Here is a 15,363-nt window from a genome sequence, read left to right as displayed (position 1 = left end):
AAGTTCGGGCCCATTCAAGTTACTTTTGGTAATAAAAGACATGTGTAGAACCCCTTCTAATAATAATATGTGGGATTGGATAAATTACTACCCGGCAATAATCCTTTAGAGCTATTTTTGTGGATCCTGAAATAGAGCATCCTTTTATTATACAACTGTTTCTACTTTGTTAAATTAAAAGGATATAACATACATTTTAACTTAATTCTAACCTAATTTATAAATGATATTTTACATTATTCTTAATGCCTACTTATCAAAGCTTTGTAATGATAGTAAAATAATATATGATTTTTAATTATACATCTGTACTAAGCTTTACCAAATGTACAGTCAATCAATAATTATTTCTGATATAAAGACGAAAAAACTGAAGAAATATGTTTTTCTTTTATACACAATTTTAATCTGATAAGCTATAAATTCTGAGCGTTTTATTTATAATCATGCATCAAATAGATCTACATTTATCATGAAAAATATATTTTTTTGATGATAAATCGTACTGTTGAGATATTTAAAGATCAATAATATGATGTCTATTTAAAGCACATCCTGCTATTGATTTTTATAATATAACTAACTACAGTTATCAAAAAACTATGGGGCTATAATGTATGATAATCAAGCCTGTATGTTATCTTATGTTTTTAAAATATTATGTTTAGAGGTTTAGAATTTAAAATATGACAAACCTGGTTATCATATTAATACATTATAAGTCCCATATATATATATATATGGGGCTTATAATGTATTAATGTATTAATGTGCTTAATTATAATGTACTCATATTTTATATACATATATTATAGGCCCCATATTTTTATATTAAGCTACTATGTTATATTACCTACAATTATCAATAANAAAATAAAAAAAAAAAAAAAAAAAAAAGTGAAGCAGAGGAAAGGGGGAGGAAGCACGGAAGGGTGGTGATAATTTGGTGATGTTGGGTGCGTCATCACCGTTTACATTTTGTTGGTTGTTTGACCACAAAGATGTTTATCCAGTGACAAAATTTGGATGTTCCTGCCAAGGATAAGGAATTTGTTGTTGGTCATAGAGGTTAGTCGTCGAAGAAGAACCGGAATCGTATCGTCTGTTTCGTTGTTTGTGGGATCGTCGCCCCATTGGGAAAATGGCGCTGACCCAACCGAGTGTCAATTGCAGTTTAGACGACATTGATCTCAACAGTTTAAAGGTAAATCGGATTATACATTATCTAAATAATCTACTTTTCGTTATTAATCATCTATACGACCGTACGATTATTTATATTTAACGGAATTAACTGTCAATAAGTGATAACACTAAGCCTACTTGTGATGGCATTTAATGCATTAGAACGGATGTTTGATCATTGTTGAATTTTTAAAATGCCAATAATCGTACAAACACACAATAGTGGATTATGTTGCGAGGATTATTTAGAGATGGAAAATATATATTAAAAAAAAAATAATAATAAATAATTTTTTTCTATTTTATCTTGAAAAATCACGTAGAAACCTTGGCCTCATTTCTATAAATCTTTCGATATTCGTGGCCATTCAATCGATACGAAGAAAGTCATAATGATGTTATCAGTCCCTTCGGAAATTATGTTCCTGATATCGAACAAGAAAAAGTTTAAGGGACTGACAAACAATCGAATAATTTATCAGATTATGGAGACAAAAGTGTAATCATGTAGTTATTGATAACAATTTCGATATGATATTTTGTTAAGGCTAAAAAAATTAAACAAAAGTAAAATTTCGGTTTTAAATCACTGACAATAACCCTTTTATACACTTAAATTAATACATAAATTCAATTAAATGTAGGGCCCTCGAGAATTTGTGTGGGTCACGAGGACAGAGTGGCCGTTTTAGCCATTTTTTTCTTTTTTTTTAAATAAACGAAATACATAGTTCTTTATTAATAAGATTTTACTTTCTGTTAGTAAGAATTGTATTAATTTTATAGGGATAGGAACCACTATAAATCCCTAAATTTTTTCCGTGCTCCGAGAAAAATCCCTCGATGGCCCTGATTATAAGTTAAAGGAATTGTACGGATCTCTAATTTATTTAATTGTTTTTGAAATTTTTTATGAAGGAATATGAAAGGTGCGTATATTAATAATATTAAAACGGATAAAAATTTGATTTTAAACTACGTAAGATATTCAAAATTGAAAATAAAATAAAAGTCAATTGTGCACCTCATACTATCTCACTACAGAAATAAATGTCTATATTCGCTTTAGTATTCCTAATTGACTTTCTATTAATTATACAAGCAATTTAAAGACAGAATTAATTTTTTATGTAAATTTTCTTCAAAAATATGTAACCAATGCGCGTATAAACGATGCTAAAACGGACGTACTGTGTACATCCGCTAACGAATTGAGTCATTTATAACTTAAAAATCGAATCTGCTGCCATCTAGCGACAATAATTACAAACTGAATTTTTAAGTTTATTTTGTTCTACTAGTATTCATTTTCTATTTTTAACAATTCAGTACGTACGAGATAAGTTATAAATTTTTGTTATTCAAATTTATTAAATCCTTGGCACGCTATGAACATTAATATAAAATATTCTTAACAATTTTAAGATTAGTTATTTCTAAAATTCTCGTTTACATATATATTTCGCTGGAGTATTTCAATTAATTATTATTATTTTTTTAGTATTTAATTTATTTTACGGTAAATATTTTCTCTATATTAAAATATACGTATTTATTCCATATTTTGTTTCCCAAAATTAAATTGAATAATAAAGAAAATCGATTTTTCGGAAATGATTTTGATATCGATTTGTACTATTTTTGGTTAAATGCAATTTTTATTGAAAATAAAATTTAAGTAGAGTCTAGAAACTAAAATTGATAATGAATGAGTTCAGTTTGACTTTGATATTTAGATGTATTTGTGTATTTTTTCTTTTTTACACTATGCGATCGGTTATGTTTACGGGATCGGTCGCAAGGAGTAAATATCGGTTCTCGTTTTTGCATTTCTTTGCTTATAACGCATCAAAATTATAAAAATTATTTTATAAAGAATTATTCAACTTGCAAATTACGCAATAAATTTAATTGAAATTCATTCAATAATATATCTTGTATTAAATTATCGACCATTACAAAACTTAAGCGGGGATCATCGAGAATCAATCCGGGATTCTCCCAATAACGAGAACATCTGTTATAATTAATTTGTGCTATTATAAATGAGAAGATTAAATTATAATTTTTCCTTTACATTTTCCTATTTCGCAAATTTATAACATATAATTTTCATAAACATCAAGGAAACTATATTTTCACTTTTTATCCTTCATTGCGATGATTTATGTACCGTGCATTTTATTATACAATGAAAGATAAGTTATAGAATTTATTTAAGGAATATATTTCTAGAATTGTAAATGCCAAATAACTTTTTAAAAGTTAGTAAGTATAATAACTATTTCTCAAAAATTTACAATAGAAATATGTATATTAATTAAAAACCGCGCTTATAACCTTATACACAAGCCTATTATACGTACGGAATTACGTATAAGATTTGTTAAAGTTAAAAAAAAAAGCAGAAATATTTTATTGATTTATACAACTTATGAATAGAAATAACTATTCTTTTTTAAAATCATAGTCTAAATTTAATTTTTGATTTATTTTAAACGCCATCTTTTCAAAATTTACGCGCTGTATAATAAAATTTTATAAAAATTAAAATTACGATTCGCTTACAATAAAATTAGTATTAATTATTTATTTTAAATAATATAAACATTTAAAATATTTAATCATTTTTTAAATTTATTGTACGACATTTTTGATAGATCAGTTACTGAGAGGGGGCTAAAAAAAAAAAAAAAAAAAAGTGAAGCAGAGGAAAGGGGGAGGAAGCACGGAAGGGTGGTGATAATTTGGTGATGTTGGGTGCGTCATCACCGTTTACATTTTGTTGGTTGTTTGACCACAAAGATGTTTATCCAGTGACAAAATTTGGATGTTCCTGCCAAGGATAAGGAATTTGTTGTTGGTCATAGAGGTTAGTCGTCGAAGAAGAACCGGAATCGTATCGTCTGTTTCGTTGTTTGTGGGATCGTCGCCCCATTGGGAAAATGGCGCTGACCCAACCGAGTGTCAATTGCAGTTTAGACGACATTGATCTCAACAGTTTAAAGGTAAATCGGATTATACATTATCTAAATAATCTACTTTTCGTTATTAATCATCTATACGACCGTACGATTATTTATATTTAACGGAATTAACTGTCAATAAGTGATAACACTAAGCCTACTTGTGATGGCATTTAATGCATTAGAACGGATGTTTGATCATTGTTGAATTTTTAAAATGCCAATAATCGTACAAACACACAATAGTGGATTATGTTGCGAGGATTATTTAGAGATGGAAAATATATATTAAAAAAAAAATTATATATTTGATTGATAGATTGAATGATAATGTATAAGCAAAACTAAATCATTTGACGCTTCCATTTTTTTTACTTTTATATATAATATTTTAACTGAAACATTCTTCAATCCCACACAGTTAATCCATTTATTACACTTTTTTCTTTCTGTTTAGTTCAATGAAATATCCAAAACTTGAGTCATCATTTAAAACCTTGACATCATCCCAAGGCTATAAGTTCAGTTATTGTTCAATAGGTTTTTAGGCAGGAGTATTAAAAGACCCATGCTATATCCTTAACTTATAAAAGACCTTGTACCCAATGAATATAAACTTAATAAGGATTTAGTATTTGAATCTCTTTGTGATATTTTTTAAAAATTAAAATATCTTTTTGTTTTTTTAGCAAGTATTATTTTAGTTTGATAAATTTTTTTTTGAATTAAAAAAAAAATAAGTGATGGAGGTACTCTGTAGGGGACTTGAACAAAAATGTCCTTTTAAACTGTGTGATTTCCTTTAATGGCAGTGCTGTTTAGATTGGATACGGAGTGCAATTCTGTCGTCTTATTATTTTTAAAAATTTTTATGATTAATAAATATAATAATTTGAACGTTATATGTACTGGCATTGCCATTTGTTTATTGTTTAAAATTTTTGTATACTTAATTTTCAAATTAAAATATTTTTTTCTAACATTCAATTATTGTATAATTATATTACTATTCATGCAGATTAAGCATATTTATTGAAATTATATATCTTGAATATAGATTTGTAATATTAAATTATAGGAAATAATTATTGTTTTAATTGGTACAGAGACAACAATGATTGTGCATACTAAATTTGTAATTCTAAATTAATAAAGTTTTAATTTATGTGTGTATTTTGACGGATGATTCTTTATCAACAATTGTTTGAATTAAATTTTGAAAATATGAAGTATTAGTATACTTTGTAGTTTGTTTTTTTAAAGTTGAAAGAAACATACTTTGTGCAGTATGTTTCTTTAAACTTTTCTTTTTCATTAAGAACTTAGTGTAGATGTTTATACTTTTTCTCTAGTACTAGATGTTTATATAATTATTCTGTAACATTGGAACTAAACAAATTAGAATTTGGTTTAAAGTGTGATATGTTTTTTATATTTAAAATCTTAATTGAAAACTTTTTAAATCTGATCAAATCTGAAAATGTGTTTGTAATAAATTAATTAGTTCATTATATTTAAGTTCATGTATTTTTTAAATAATTCAATCAGTTTGAACTTTATTAAGTATCAAGTAATCAAATTCTATGCCATTTATATAAACATCATCACTTCTACATAAGATTTGATTCTTTATTAGAACTTCAGGATATTTGCATATGCAGTTTTATTATATTAATTGTTTTTAGAATATTGTTATTGAATATTAAATGTCATTTTACCAGTACATAGGTTTTATTCTAATTATAGCATAAATATAATAATATAATTGATATTTTTCTAAGTTGTCATTAGAATTAAAAATGTTACAATTAATTTCCTGAAACTTAATTTTTTTTAACTAAATTAAAACTATTATTCAAAAATGTTCTTATTATATATATATTCTTATTATATGTATATCAATTTATGATTTTACTAACTGTATTTGAATAATTCATATTATATATAATTAATCTCTTTTGAGCTTTATTAAAGATTTCCTCATTACATAAGTAGGAAAAAATATGTATTTTTAAATTTATTATTCAAGCAATTATAACAAATTCAAATAAACACATTTCAAAAGATAAATATATGAAAGTTGTAATGATAAAATATTATTGACATTGACAGAAGTTAGACAAGAAGTCTGACTAGTGATTTAATCTCATTTTACCAAATATATGTTGAGATTTAATAATCAGACTAAAATATATTAAAATATACTTATATATATATATATATATATAATTAGTTTAATAAATTATATTATATTATTTCTGTTTTTAGTCATACAATTAAATCTCAGTTTTATGCAATATTAATAAATTAAAACAGATTTTACTATATTATTATTAGCATGATTTTTTTATTTTGCTTTGAATGTTTACATAAATATAATAATTATTTCCAAACTTTACAGAATACATAAAAAAGCATTTTTTTTCATAATTTCACTTTATTTAAATAACTTGAGGCTATTTTATCATATTGGATGCCAACAATTTCTCTGTTTCTGTAGTTTATTGGAAATATAGAAAAATTGTTTTGAATACATAGCCAAATGATTGCCTTAAATATTCAAGCTATAAATCTGCTATTTTTAATAATTAATATTAAGTAATTTGCTACTAGAGGTATTCTAAATATTATAAATTTAGACGATTAAAAATTATTTAATAAATTATTTAAATTGTAATTATTAATTTAGATAAGAAATGGTGCCTAATGTCTACCTCTAGTAGCAAATTACTTAGTATTAATTATTAAAAATAGCAGATTTATAGCCTAAGTTTGTAAGGTGATTGTTTGGCTATGTATCTACATATTATTGGGCTTTATGTTGTTTAATATACTTAAAATTGTTTTGAATTTGAACTTATTTAAAATTTTCTGCACTAAAAAATGCAAATCTCTGAACCTTACAAATGAAATTCCAGCATAGTTTAATGCAAATAAAAACAAATGCTTTTGATCTGCATAGGAGATCTTCAGATATTCCAGCCTTGCAGTGTTTGAACTATTTTCTACACTGTAAACAGATAACTATCTATTACAATTTTCTTTTATTTATTTCATTTTAATACATTAATATCTTTATTAACTATTTTGAAAGTAATCAAAGACATAAGTATATTCTTTGTTTTCCTGTTTTAATATCTTTGATTTAAACTGGCTTAGAAACTGCTGTGATTTAAAAACTGTTTGAACTTCCAATTTTTTTATTTTGTTACTTTCTTTATTATCTAAAACACTAAGAAAATATTCATTTGATTAAAAGATTTCTAATATTTAACAGGTGTAATATTGTTCGTTAGAAAAACCTATTAATAAGTCTTTGCTTACAGAAATCTCTAATAAGTATGTAATTTAAATAGAAATTTTAAAAATTCTTAATGTGAAAATTTTAAGTTTTTTTTTATTAATTATCTACTATTAATTGGATAATATAATTCAAAACAATATTTTTTTTTATATAAAATTACCACCCCTGTTGAAAAAAATTTATTAATATTTTTTAATATAAAATCATTTTATTAGATAAAAAAATAAGTTGATGTTTTTTTAGCATGCTGCTTTAACAATATGCATACTAAGGACTTCACTTGATAAAATTGTAGATTAATTGATGCAAAAATACTAATAAAACTAGAATTAGTACTCCGTTATTTGTAAACTAACTCACTAAGTTAAATTGTTATAAACAAGAAGCACTTAAAATATAAAGCCTAATATATAAACCACATGTCCATCCAAAGAAAGAATGACCCAGACAGAATTTTTTTTTCAAAAACTTTCTCTAAATTTATTATATCTTCAGTATATAACAATTTGATATATGAATGTTTTTTATTTTTTAGTTCTAGTCAATTTTAAAAATTTAAACAATATATACTGAAGATATAAATATGAAAAAATTTGGAAGAAAAAGTTTCGTCTGAGTTTTGAATTTTTCTTGGAACTATATATACTTTTAAGTTTTATTTAAAAAATTATAAGAAAATTAAACTGTTATTAAAGAGCTAAAACACTTAAATATTTGTAACACTTTTGAATATTTTTCCTTAACTTCAGCTAACACACAAATTATAGTTATTTATTTATGAAGATTAAATCAGAGAGAACTATTATAAAGAATAAGTAATGTATAAATTATGTTGAAGTTAGGATGTGAAATATATTTTAAAAATTTTTAAAAACTTAACAATCATTAAGGAGATATTTTAATTTTGTAGACTGTATGCTTGGACTTCAGTCATGACAAAAGACTTCAGGCATATACCTAAGAAATTTAAATACTATTAAGCACTTTTGAGAGACTTATCTCTCATATTTGGAATATCCCAAAAAATTTTAAATTCTAATCAATAATTATATTAATAGAACAGCTAATATTTTAATTAATAGAAGTAGAAGAAGATTATGAACATTTTGTTAAAAAAAAAATATATATATTTTTTAACCATTTCATTTTCAAAACAGCACATTTTTCAAACTTTTATCTAAATACAAACTTGAACTGTTTCAGTCAGTTGTATTATAGCATACATCTGGACAAATTGAGTTCAGTTCTTCAGTTTATTAATGATCCACATCCATGAGTCTAAACAGCCTCGCTCCGACTACCATGCTGATACAGTGTTACATAACTAGTTTATTTCTAATTATTAAATTTACCATAATATGGTAGCATAACTGCCTTTCTTTAACCGTATCATTGATTTATATTCAATTATTTAATAGTCTTAAAGTATCTCAATGGATAATCCAGCAGATTGTTTGGCAACAGTAAGTTTTTTAATTTAAAAGAAAACTCATATGTTAACAATTCAAAATTTTCTAGACTCATTAAAAAAAGTTGCTAAGTTTTTAATTTTTTTAATGGATTTCAATATTTTATATATTTCTTTAGTTCTGAGATCAGTTATTCTAAAGTAACCTTTTCTGTCAATTAATTTCATGTCTATATTACTAAAATAAATTCTATAGTATTTTAAATTGCAAATTAATTAAAATCAATTATTGTGACATAACTTTTGAAAAATGCACAACATTATTTATTGATTTTCATTTATGATGATTATGATTATGTGAAAACATTTTCATGGAGAAGGCTCCGAATTGTTGGTCTAAACCAGGGGTCGCCAAAGTGGTCGATATGGTCCCCCAGGGGTCGATGCAACATCATTGGGGGTCAATTAGGGGGTAGATGCGGCGAAGACAGAGACCACAACCCACAACGTTTTTTTTTTTTTTATTTTTTATTTTTTTTCGCTCATACATATACACTTGTAATAAAACTTTACGGTGGGGGTCAATGTGAGGCTTTGGAAAGTGATTGGGGGTCGATGGTTAAAAAAGTTTGGCGACCCCTGGTCTAAACCATTATTTTGATGTTTGATGTTAATTCTTTCCCTGATATATTTGATATATTTTGTCTTATATTCAGGGTTCTTCAGTTAATATTTTAGTACCACATATGCAATTGTTTTTCTTAAATGTTAATAATTCAGATCTAAAAACTGATAATATAAGAAAAATAAATGCATATACCAACATGTAAATCCAGCCTCACTCACTAGTTTAACTAGATTGTGAAAGTTTGATAAAATTGGAATACTCAACCTGACCTTGATGAATGGAGGATTGATGATGATATGCTTATGATTTGATTAAAATATTAAAAAACAAACATATGAATGCAGAATTCTGATTGTACACAATGAAGAAAATTAAAATTGACAAAATCTAAATGTTATTAAATTGTATTTTTGTTCATCATTTATATATATTGTTCAAACATTTTATAAGGGACTAATATATAGAATACATTTATATTTATAAAAGTCTGAATTATATGAAAGAAGATAATTTAAGAAATTATTAATAATACGGTCGAATAATCTGAATAGTAGAAGAATTATATGAATTGTTTAATTAAAGCTCTAATTTCACAAATACATATACAGGGGTTTTGGTGGTGTCAAATGATTGCATGTAATATCAATATAATGTATTGTACAATCTACTCATATTGCTAAAAATAAACTTGAGTTTCTATGAACAGTGGTAATATAGCTTAGTGCATATTTATCTGTTGTGTATTCTAGGTTACAATTCTTTTGGATTAACAGTATTAAAAAAGCTTCCTATTTCATTATATCACATTAGTATTATAAGGCTATACAAGCTTATAAGCAGTTGTGATGTAACAAACAGGCTGAAGTAGTTGGACAATTAATATTTATTTCATATAAGTGATGAAACTGAAAAGAATTGCAAAGCTAACAATATTTAATGTAATTAAACTTATCTGTAGAGCAGCTGGATGTTTTTATTACCTCTCTAATACTTAATGCTATACTTCATCTATGATGTATATAAAAATAAATGAATTCTGTTCACAACGGAAGTAATCATGGTTGAAATAAAGTGTAAGTGATGATTGTTATTTTATTCATAAAAGTATTAAAACAAAAAAGTCAGTATTGCAACTTTAAGAAGTAATGCAACTAATTCTGATGACAAAGAAGAGATTGTTTCTTATTGATAAAATAAATTTATCAGAGTAAAAAATTCATAATATAATTTTTTAAATATCTGTGATGATTTATTGTGTAAGATGATATAAACATGCTTCAAAAATTCTATATCATACTAGATCTATTATTTAATAGTTTGAAAAAGGAAGGGGAAAAAGAAATTTTGTTTTTAATGAAAAAGACAAAAGATTCATAATACTTATATTAAATACAAACAATATTATAATATGAAATCAAATCTGAAATAATTTTTTCATAAAAACATGAATTTATTTTTCATTGCTTTATAAGTCATTTTATGAAATTATTTTATTATTATTGTTTTGATTTAAATGAATGTAATTTTTATTTCTTTCTGTATATTTGAAATTTATTGATCTGGTTAGTTAAGATCAACTTATGATAAATACAGTTGTAATATAAATTTGCATAATGTTTATTTTCCATTTTCTATTATTGATTTACATGTGTATTAGCTCACATTCCTGTATTCTAAGTTCTACTTTTAGTTGAGTTAATAAAGTTTTATTTGTAAATGTTTTTAAGATATATACCTAACTTTGATATGAGATATACCAGTATATCTGGAATTTGAAAATTTATTTTAAATTTTGCTTGATTATTAAAAGCTATTATAAAAATTTTACGATTTTTTTTTTAATATATCTGTATAAATATCAATATAATTGACTTCATAATTATAAAAAAAACATTGTTATAAAGGTTGTTCAACTTGGCATTTGAACATACAGATAAAATAACAGTTTAATTGATTTATTATGGCAGTGGTATAAATCATTTAAATTAAATAAAAAATTTAATAGATAGTTTATGCTTATCTAAATTGTATATATCTTGAATCTTAAAATTTCTCACATAATTTATAAACAAATTTTTTAATGTTTTAAATCAGAATATCCTTTATTGTTTATTCATGAAATCAATTATAAGATTATTTTATTTTGAAAATATTTATTAATTTTAAATATAAATTAAGTATATTTAGTACAAAATTAAATTGTATATATTCAATTTGTTATAAAATATATCAATTTATAAATGTACTGTAATATATTCTTTACATTTGTATATATGTAAATTATATAAAATTATAGATAATAATCAAAATGATGAGTGCAATTTTAAGTATTCTTGTTTAAATCCAAAATGTTGTTTTAGGAAGTTGTCTCTTCTTTTTATTGAGTTGTGAGACATTGTAATAGGAGTTGATTTTGCAGAATATTTTGTAACTTCAGTTAGCCATAGAATACCAAATGCTTTAGAAGTAACTATATTTAACTCCTTTGAATCATTAATCTTTTTTAAGTGAAAACTTATTAAACATTATTTTGATATTTTCCCTATTTATTATACNGTTTCGTAGCATTCTCATCATAAGCCTTGGTGATCAGCTGAAAAGTTTCTGTAAAGGATTTTCCAAGTTTTACACAGAATTTCACAGGACAACGCTGCTCCTTCAAAGAGCGCATTTCCACGGATCCAATTTTTTGCTGAACCCCAAGAACACCCCTTCACATAAACAGCCATAACTAATCACCAAAACAAGATATCAACAATTGAGTTGAAGGAGGTTACTCAGGATGTTTCTGTGGACACAATGCCTTCAAGCAGATTAAAAAATAACCAACTGGAGGTGTGCTATTCAAAAAGTTTGGGAACTTTTTGAACTGACCTTGTTCTATCAAGGCTATATGGTGTTCATGTAATTATTTAAATAAAGGAATATGGTTATATAAATTTACAAGTTTATGTATACAGATTGACCACTGATTTTCTGCCATGCTTTGTTTTAAACACTTGACAAATTAATATCTTTGTTAAACCAATTGAGGTTTCATAATAATAACTTAACAGTATGCCCTGAATCTCTGTTTTTATGCTTTTCATGTCTCTAAAGTTATGGACTGTTAGAAACTTGAATTAAACACATAGCCTATTAAATGTGGACTATTATTTACACTGATACCCCTGACACTATGTTTAACCCTTGTTATGGCTTCTAACAAGGAAAAGTTATAATTTGGTTCTCAGGGATATCAATAATAATGTTTGTGTGGAATGAATTTTTGTATTAAGCAAAGGAGAAAGCACACTTCTGAAAAATTTTCAATAAAATTGAAGTTAAAAAATCATAAGCGAATTATAAGTTTAATTTTTGCAGAATCTTTCATTAAAGACTATGGTTTGGTGGCAGTGTGCCTTACTCATATTTGCAAGATCACTGGTTCAGATTGTGATTGAATTAATTAATTTCTCTTTAAGAAAACTTTGATCATTTTTCTTCTTATACATAGTGAAGAAGCCATGTTTGAATCATACACAACCAAAAATGAGGTAAAGAGCTAATGTGCAAGCACTACTATAAACAAGAACTTTAAACATGATAAAAAAATCAAATAGTACCAGATATTAGTGACAGTAAGACTGTCTTGTGAAGATATTTTATTTCTTATTCATGCATGGATCTACTTTGCCATAGCAAATTTGTTACAAACTTCATGCTCACTACTATTCTTACAGCTGCATGGTCATAGCCATTAAGTTTTCCATAATCTAGGGCCATAACTTTAGATTCATTACATCATCAAATGTCTTCTTTCTGTCAGTCAGTTGATTTTTACAAAAGTTTTGGTTATTCTGAGTTAATAGATATCATTTATCTGGTAAAGAGAAATTTTTACTGTCAAGCTTGTGTCTCCTATGCATATATATTTATGTAATTTTAGACTGAGATTCTCCACAATTATTTCATGGGAGCATAACTGTTTTTGGCCTGGAACAACAATGATGACATTTATTCTATATTCAAAGAGTGTAAAGTAATTATTGTTTATTTGAAACACAAAGGCTTGAGTTTAAAGCATTTTTAATGTTTTTAAAGGTTTTTCAAATTCTTAAGACTTCAATTTCAGAAAATTGTTTAAAGATGAAAATAGAACAGATGATTTTGAATATTCAGAATCAGTAAAAACTTTTAAAATAATACAACTGATGACAAATTTAAAAAATTAACATAAATCATAAATACAAGTGTTAAACTGTAATATTTAAGTAAAAAATAATAAACAGAAATAAAAAATCAGTTTATTTAGTATTTTATATCTAAACTAAAAAAGAAAAACTACATAACAACAATAGTTGAAAAGATCATGTAAAAATAAATAGAAGATTATTTTATAAATCTTTATTTACACACAGCTAAACAGACTTTTCTATTAATAGAAAAATACTTCTGGTTACTAAATTTTAGGATCTCTAGTATAGTTAGTTTTATAATTCTTTTTCTTTTTGCTCTAACATTACGTTTACAGATATAAGTTCTTATTAACAATTGTTATATTAAATATACTATTTTCTTTTAATGTAGGCAAGTCTAATAATACTTTAAAATAAATCTTTTCTTGTATTCAATGTAATCTTATTTTATTTTAATATATTTATCTAATACTTTTTTCTAATGAAGTAATAGGTTTATTTTTAAAGTTATTTTTATACACTTAAATACTAGGTTTTGATACAAGAATCTGAGGGAATAAATAAAAGAATATAGAGCAGATAATGATGCTAATTTCTTACAAAAAATAGAAAGTATATGAGGTCTGTTCAAAATGTTTCCAAACTTTATTTATAACATTACAAACAAATACTTCACTTACAATTTATTGGTCAGGGTTTCCTTCAAAGTAGTCTCCTCCCCAACGTATACACTTATCCTAATGGTGTTTCCACTTTTGAAACAGTCATGAGAATTCTGTTGCATGGGGTCAGGTCAGGTGAGTAGGGTGGGTGGGGAAGCACAGCGGTCTTGTTTTTGGCCAAAAACTCGCAAGTTCTGAGGGACAAATGAGCTGGCACATTGTTGTGGTGGTGAAAAAAACCACTCACTGCTCCTCCAGAGTTTGGGCATTTTCACCTGATTCTGTCTCTTAAACATTTCATATCCCACAGGTAGTACTCAGTGTTGACTGTCTGGCCTATAGGTAGGTATTCATGATGCACAACCCCCTTTGCATTGAAAAAAAAACATTCAACATTACCTTAACATTTGAACGAACTTAAGCTTTTTTGGGGTGTGGGGGATAGTTCACTCACCCATTGTGAAGATTGCACTTTTGTTTCGATGTCATATCCACAAACCCATGACTCATCACCAGTTATGATCCTGGACAAGGTTTCATCCTCTTCAGCTTGATCAAACACTTCCCGACAGACTTGAATTCGATGTTTCTGGTCTGCTGTCATCAGGCAAGGCACGAATTTGATGGCAACTCTATGCATCCTCAGTTTTTCAGTCTGGTTTATGCTAGGAAATTCTATAGATGCCACACTCTTCTGCAAGTTCTCTGACAGTCAAACGTCAATTTGCACGAACGAGATCGTTCACTTTCTTGATATGAGGGTTATCAGTCAACATTGATGGTCATCCAGAATGCTCATCTTCCATTGATTGCTGTTTGTTTTGAACTGGGTAAATCACTCATAACATGCGGTATGTTTCGTAGCATTCTCATCATAAGCCTTGGTGATCAGCTGAAAAGTTTCTGTAAAGGATTTTCCAAGTTTTACACAGAATTTCACAGGACAACGCTGCTCCTTCAAAGAGCGCATTTCCACGGATCCAATTTTTTGCTGAACCCCAAGAACACCCCTTCACATAAACAGCCATAACT

General features: G+C 26.0%; 1 protein-coding gene across 1 annotated transcript in view; it reads left to right on the top strand.

The window, feature by feature from the left end:
• Positions 1-3,895: 3,895 nt before the first annotated feature.
• LOC111635550 (serine/threonine-protein kinase mig-15-like) overlaps positions 3,896-15,363 on the top strand; it is a 143,988-nt gene continuing 132,520 nt past the window's right edge. The window contains exon 1 of the mRNA XM_023380540.1: positions 3,896-4,193. Coding sequence (XP_023236308.1) covers positions 4,131-4,193 — 63 coding nt within the window. The 5' untranslated portion in view covers positions 3,896-4,130. The remainder of the gene's footprint in view (positions 4,194-15,363) is intronic.

The sequence above is a fragment of the Centruroides sculpturatus genome, unplaced genomic scaffold (genome assembly GCF_000671375.1).
Source record: "Centruroides sculpturatus isolate CEXI.00-Female unplaced genomic scaffold, Cexi_2.0 scaffold708, whole genome shotgun sequence".
Classification (NCBI taxonomy): Eukaryota; Metazoa; Arthropoda; class Arachnida; order Scorpiones; family Buthidae; genus Centruroides; species Centruroides sculpturatus.
The sequence above is the reverse complement of the archived record's forward strand: the minus strand, read 5'-3'. Positions and strand labels throughout refer to the sequence as shown.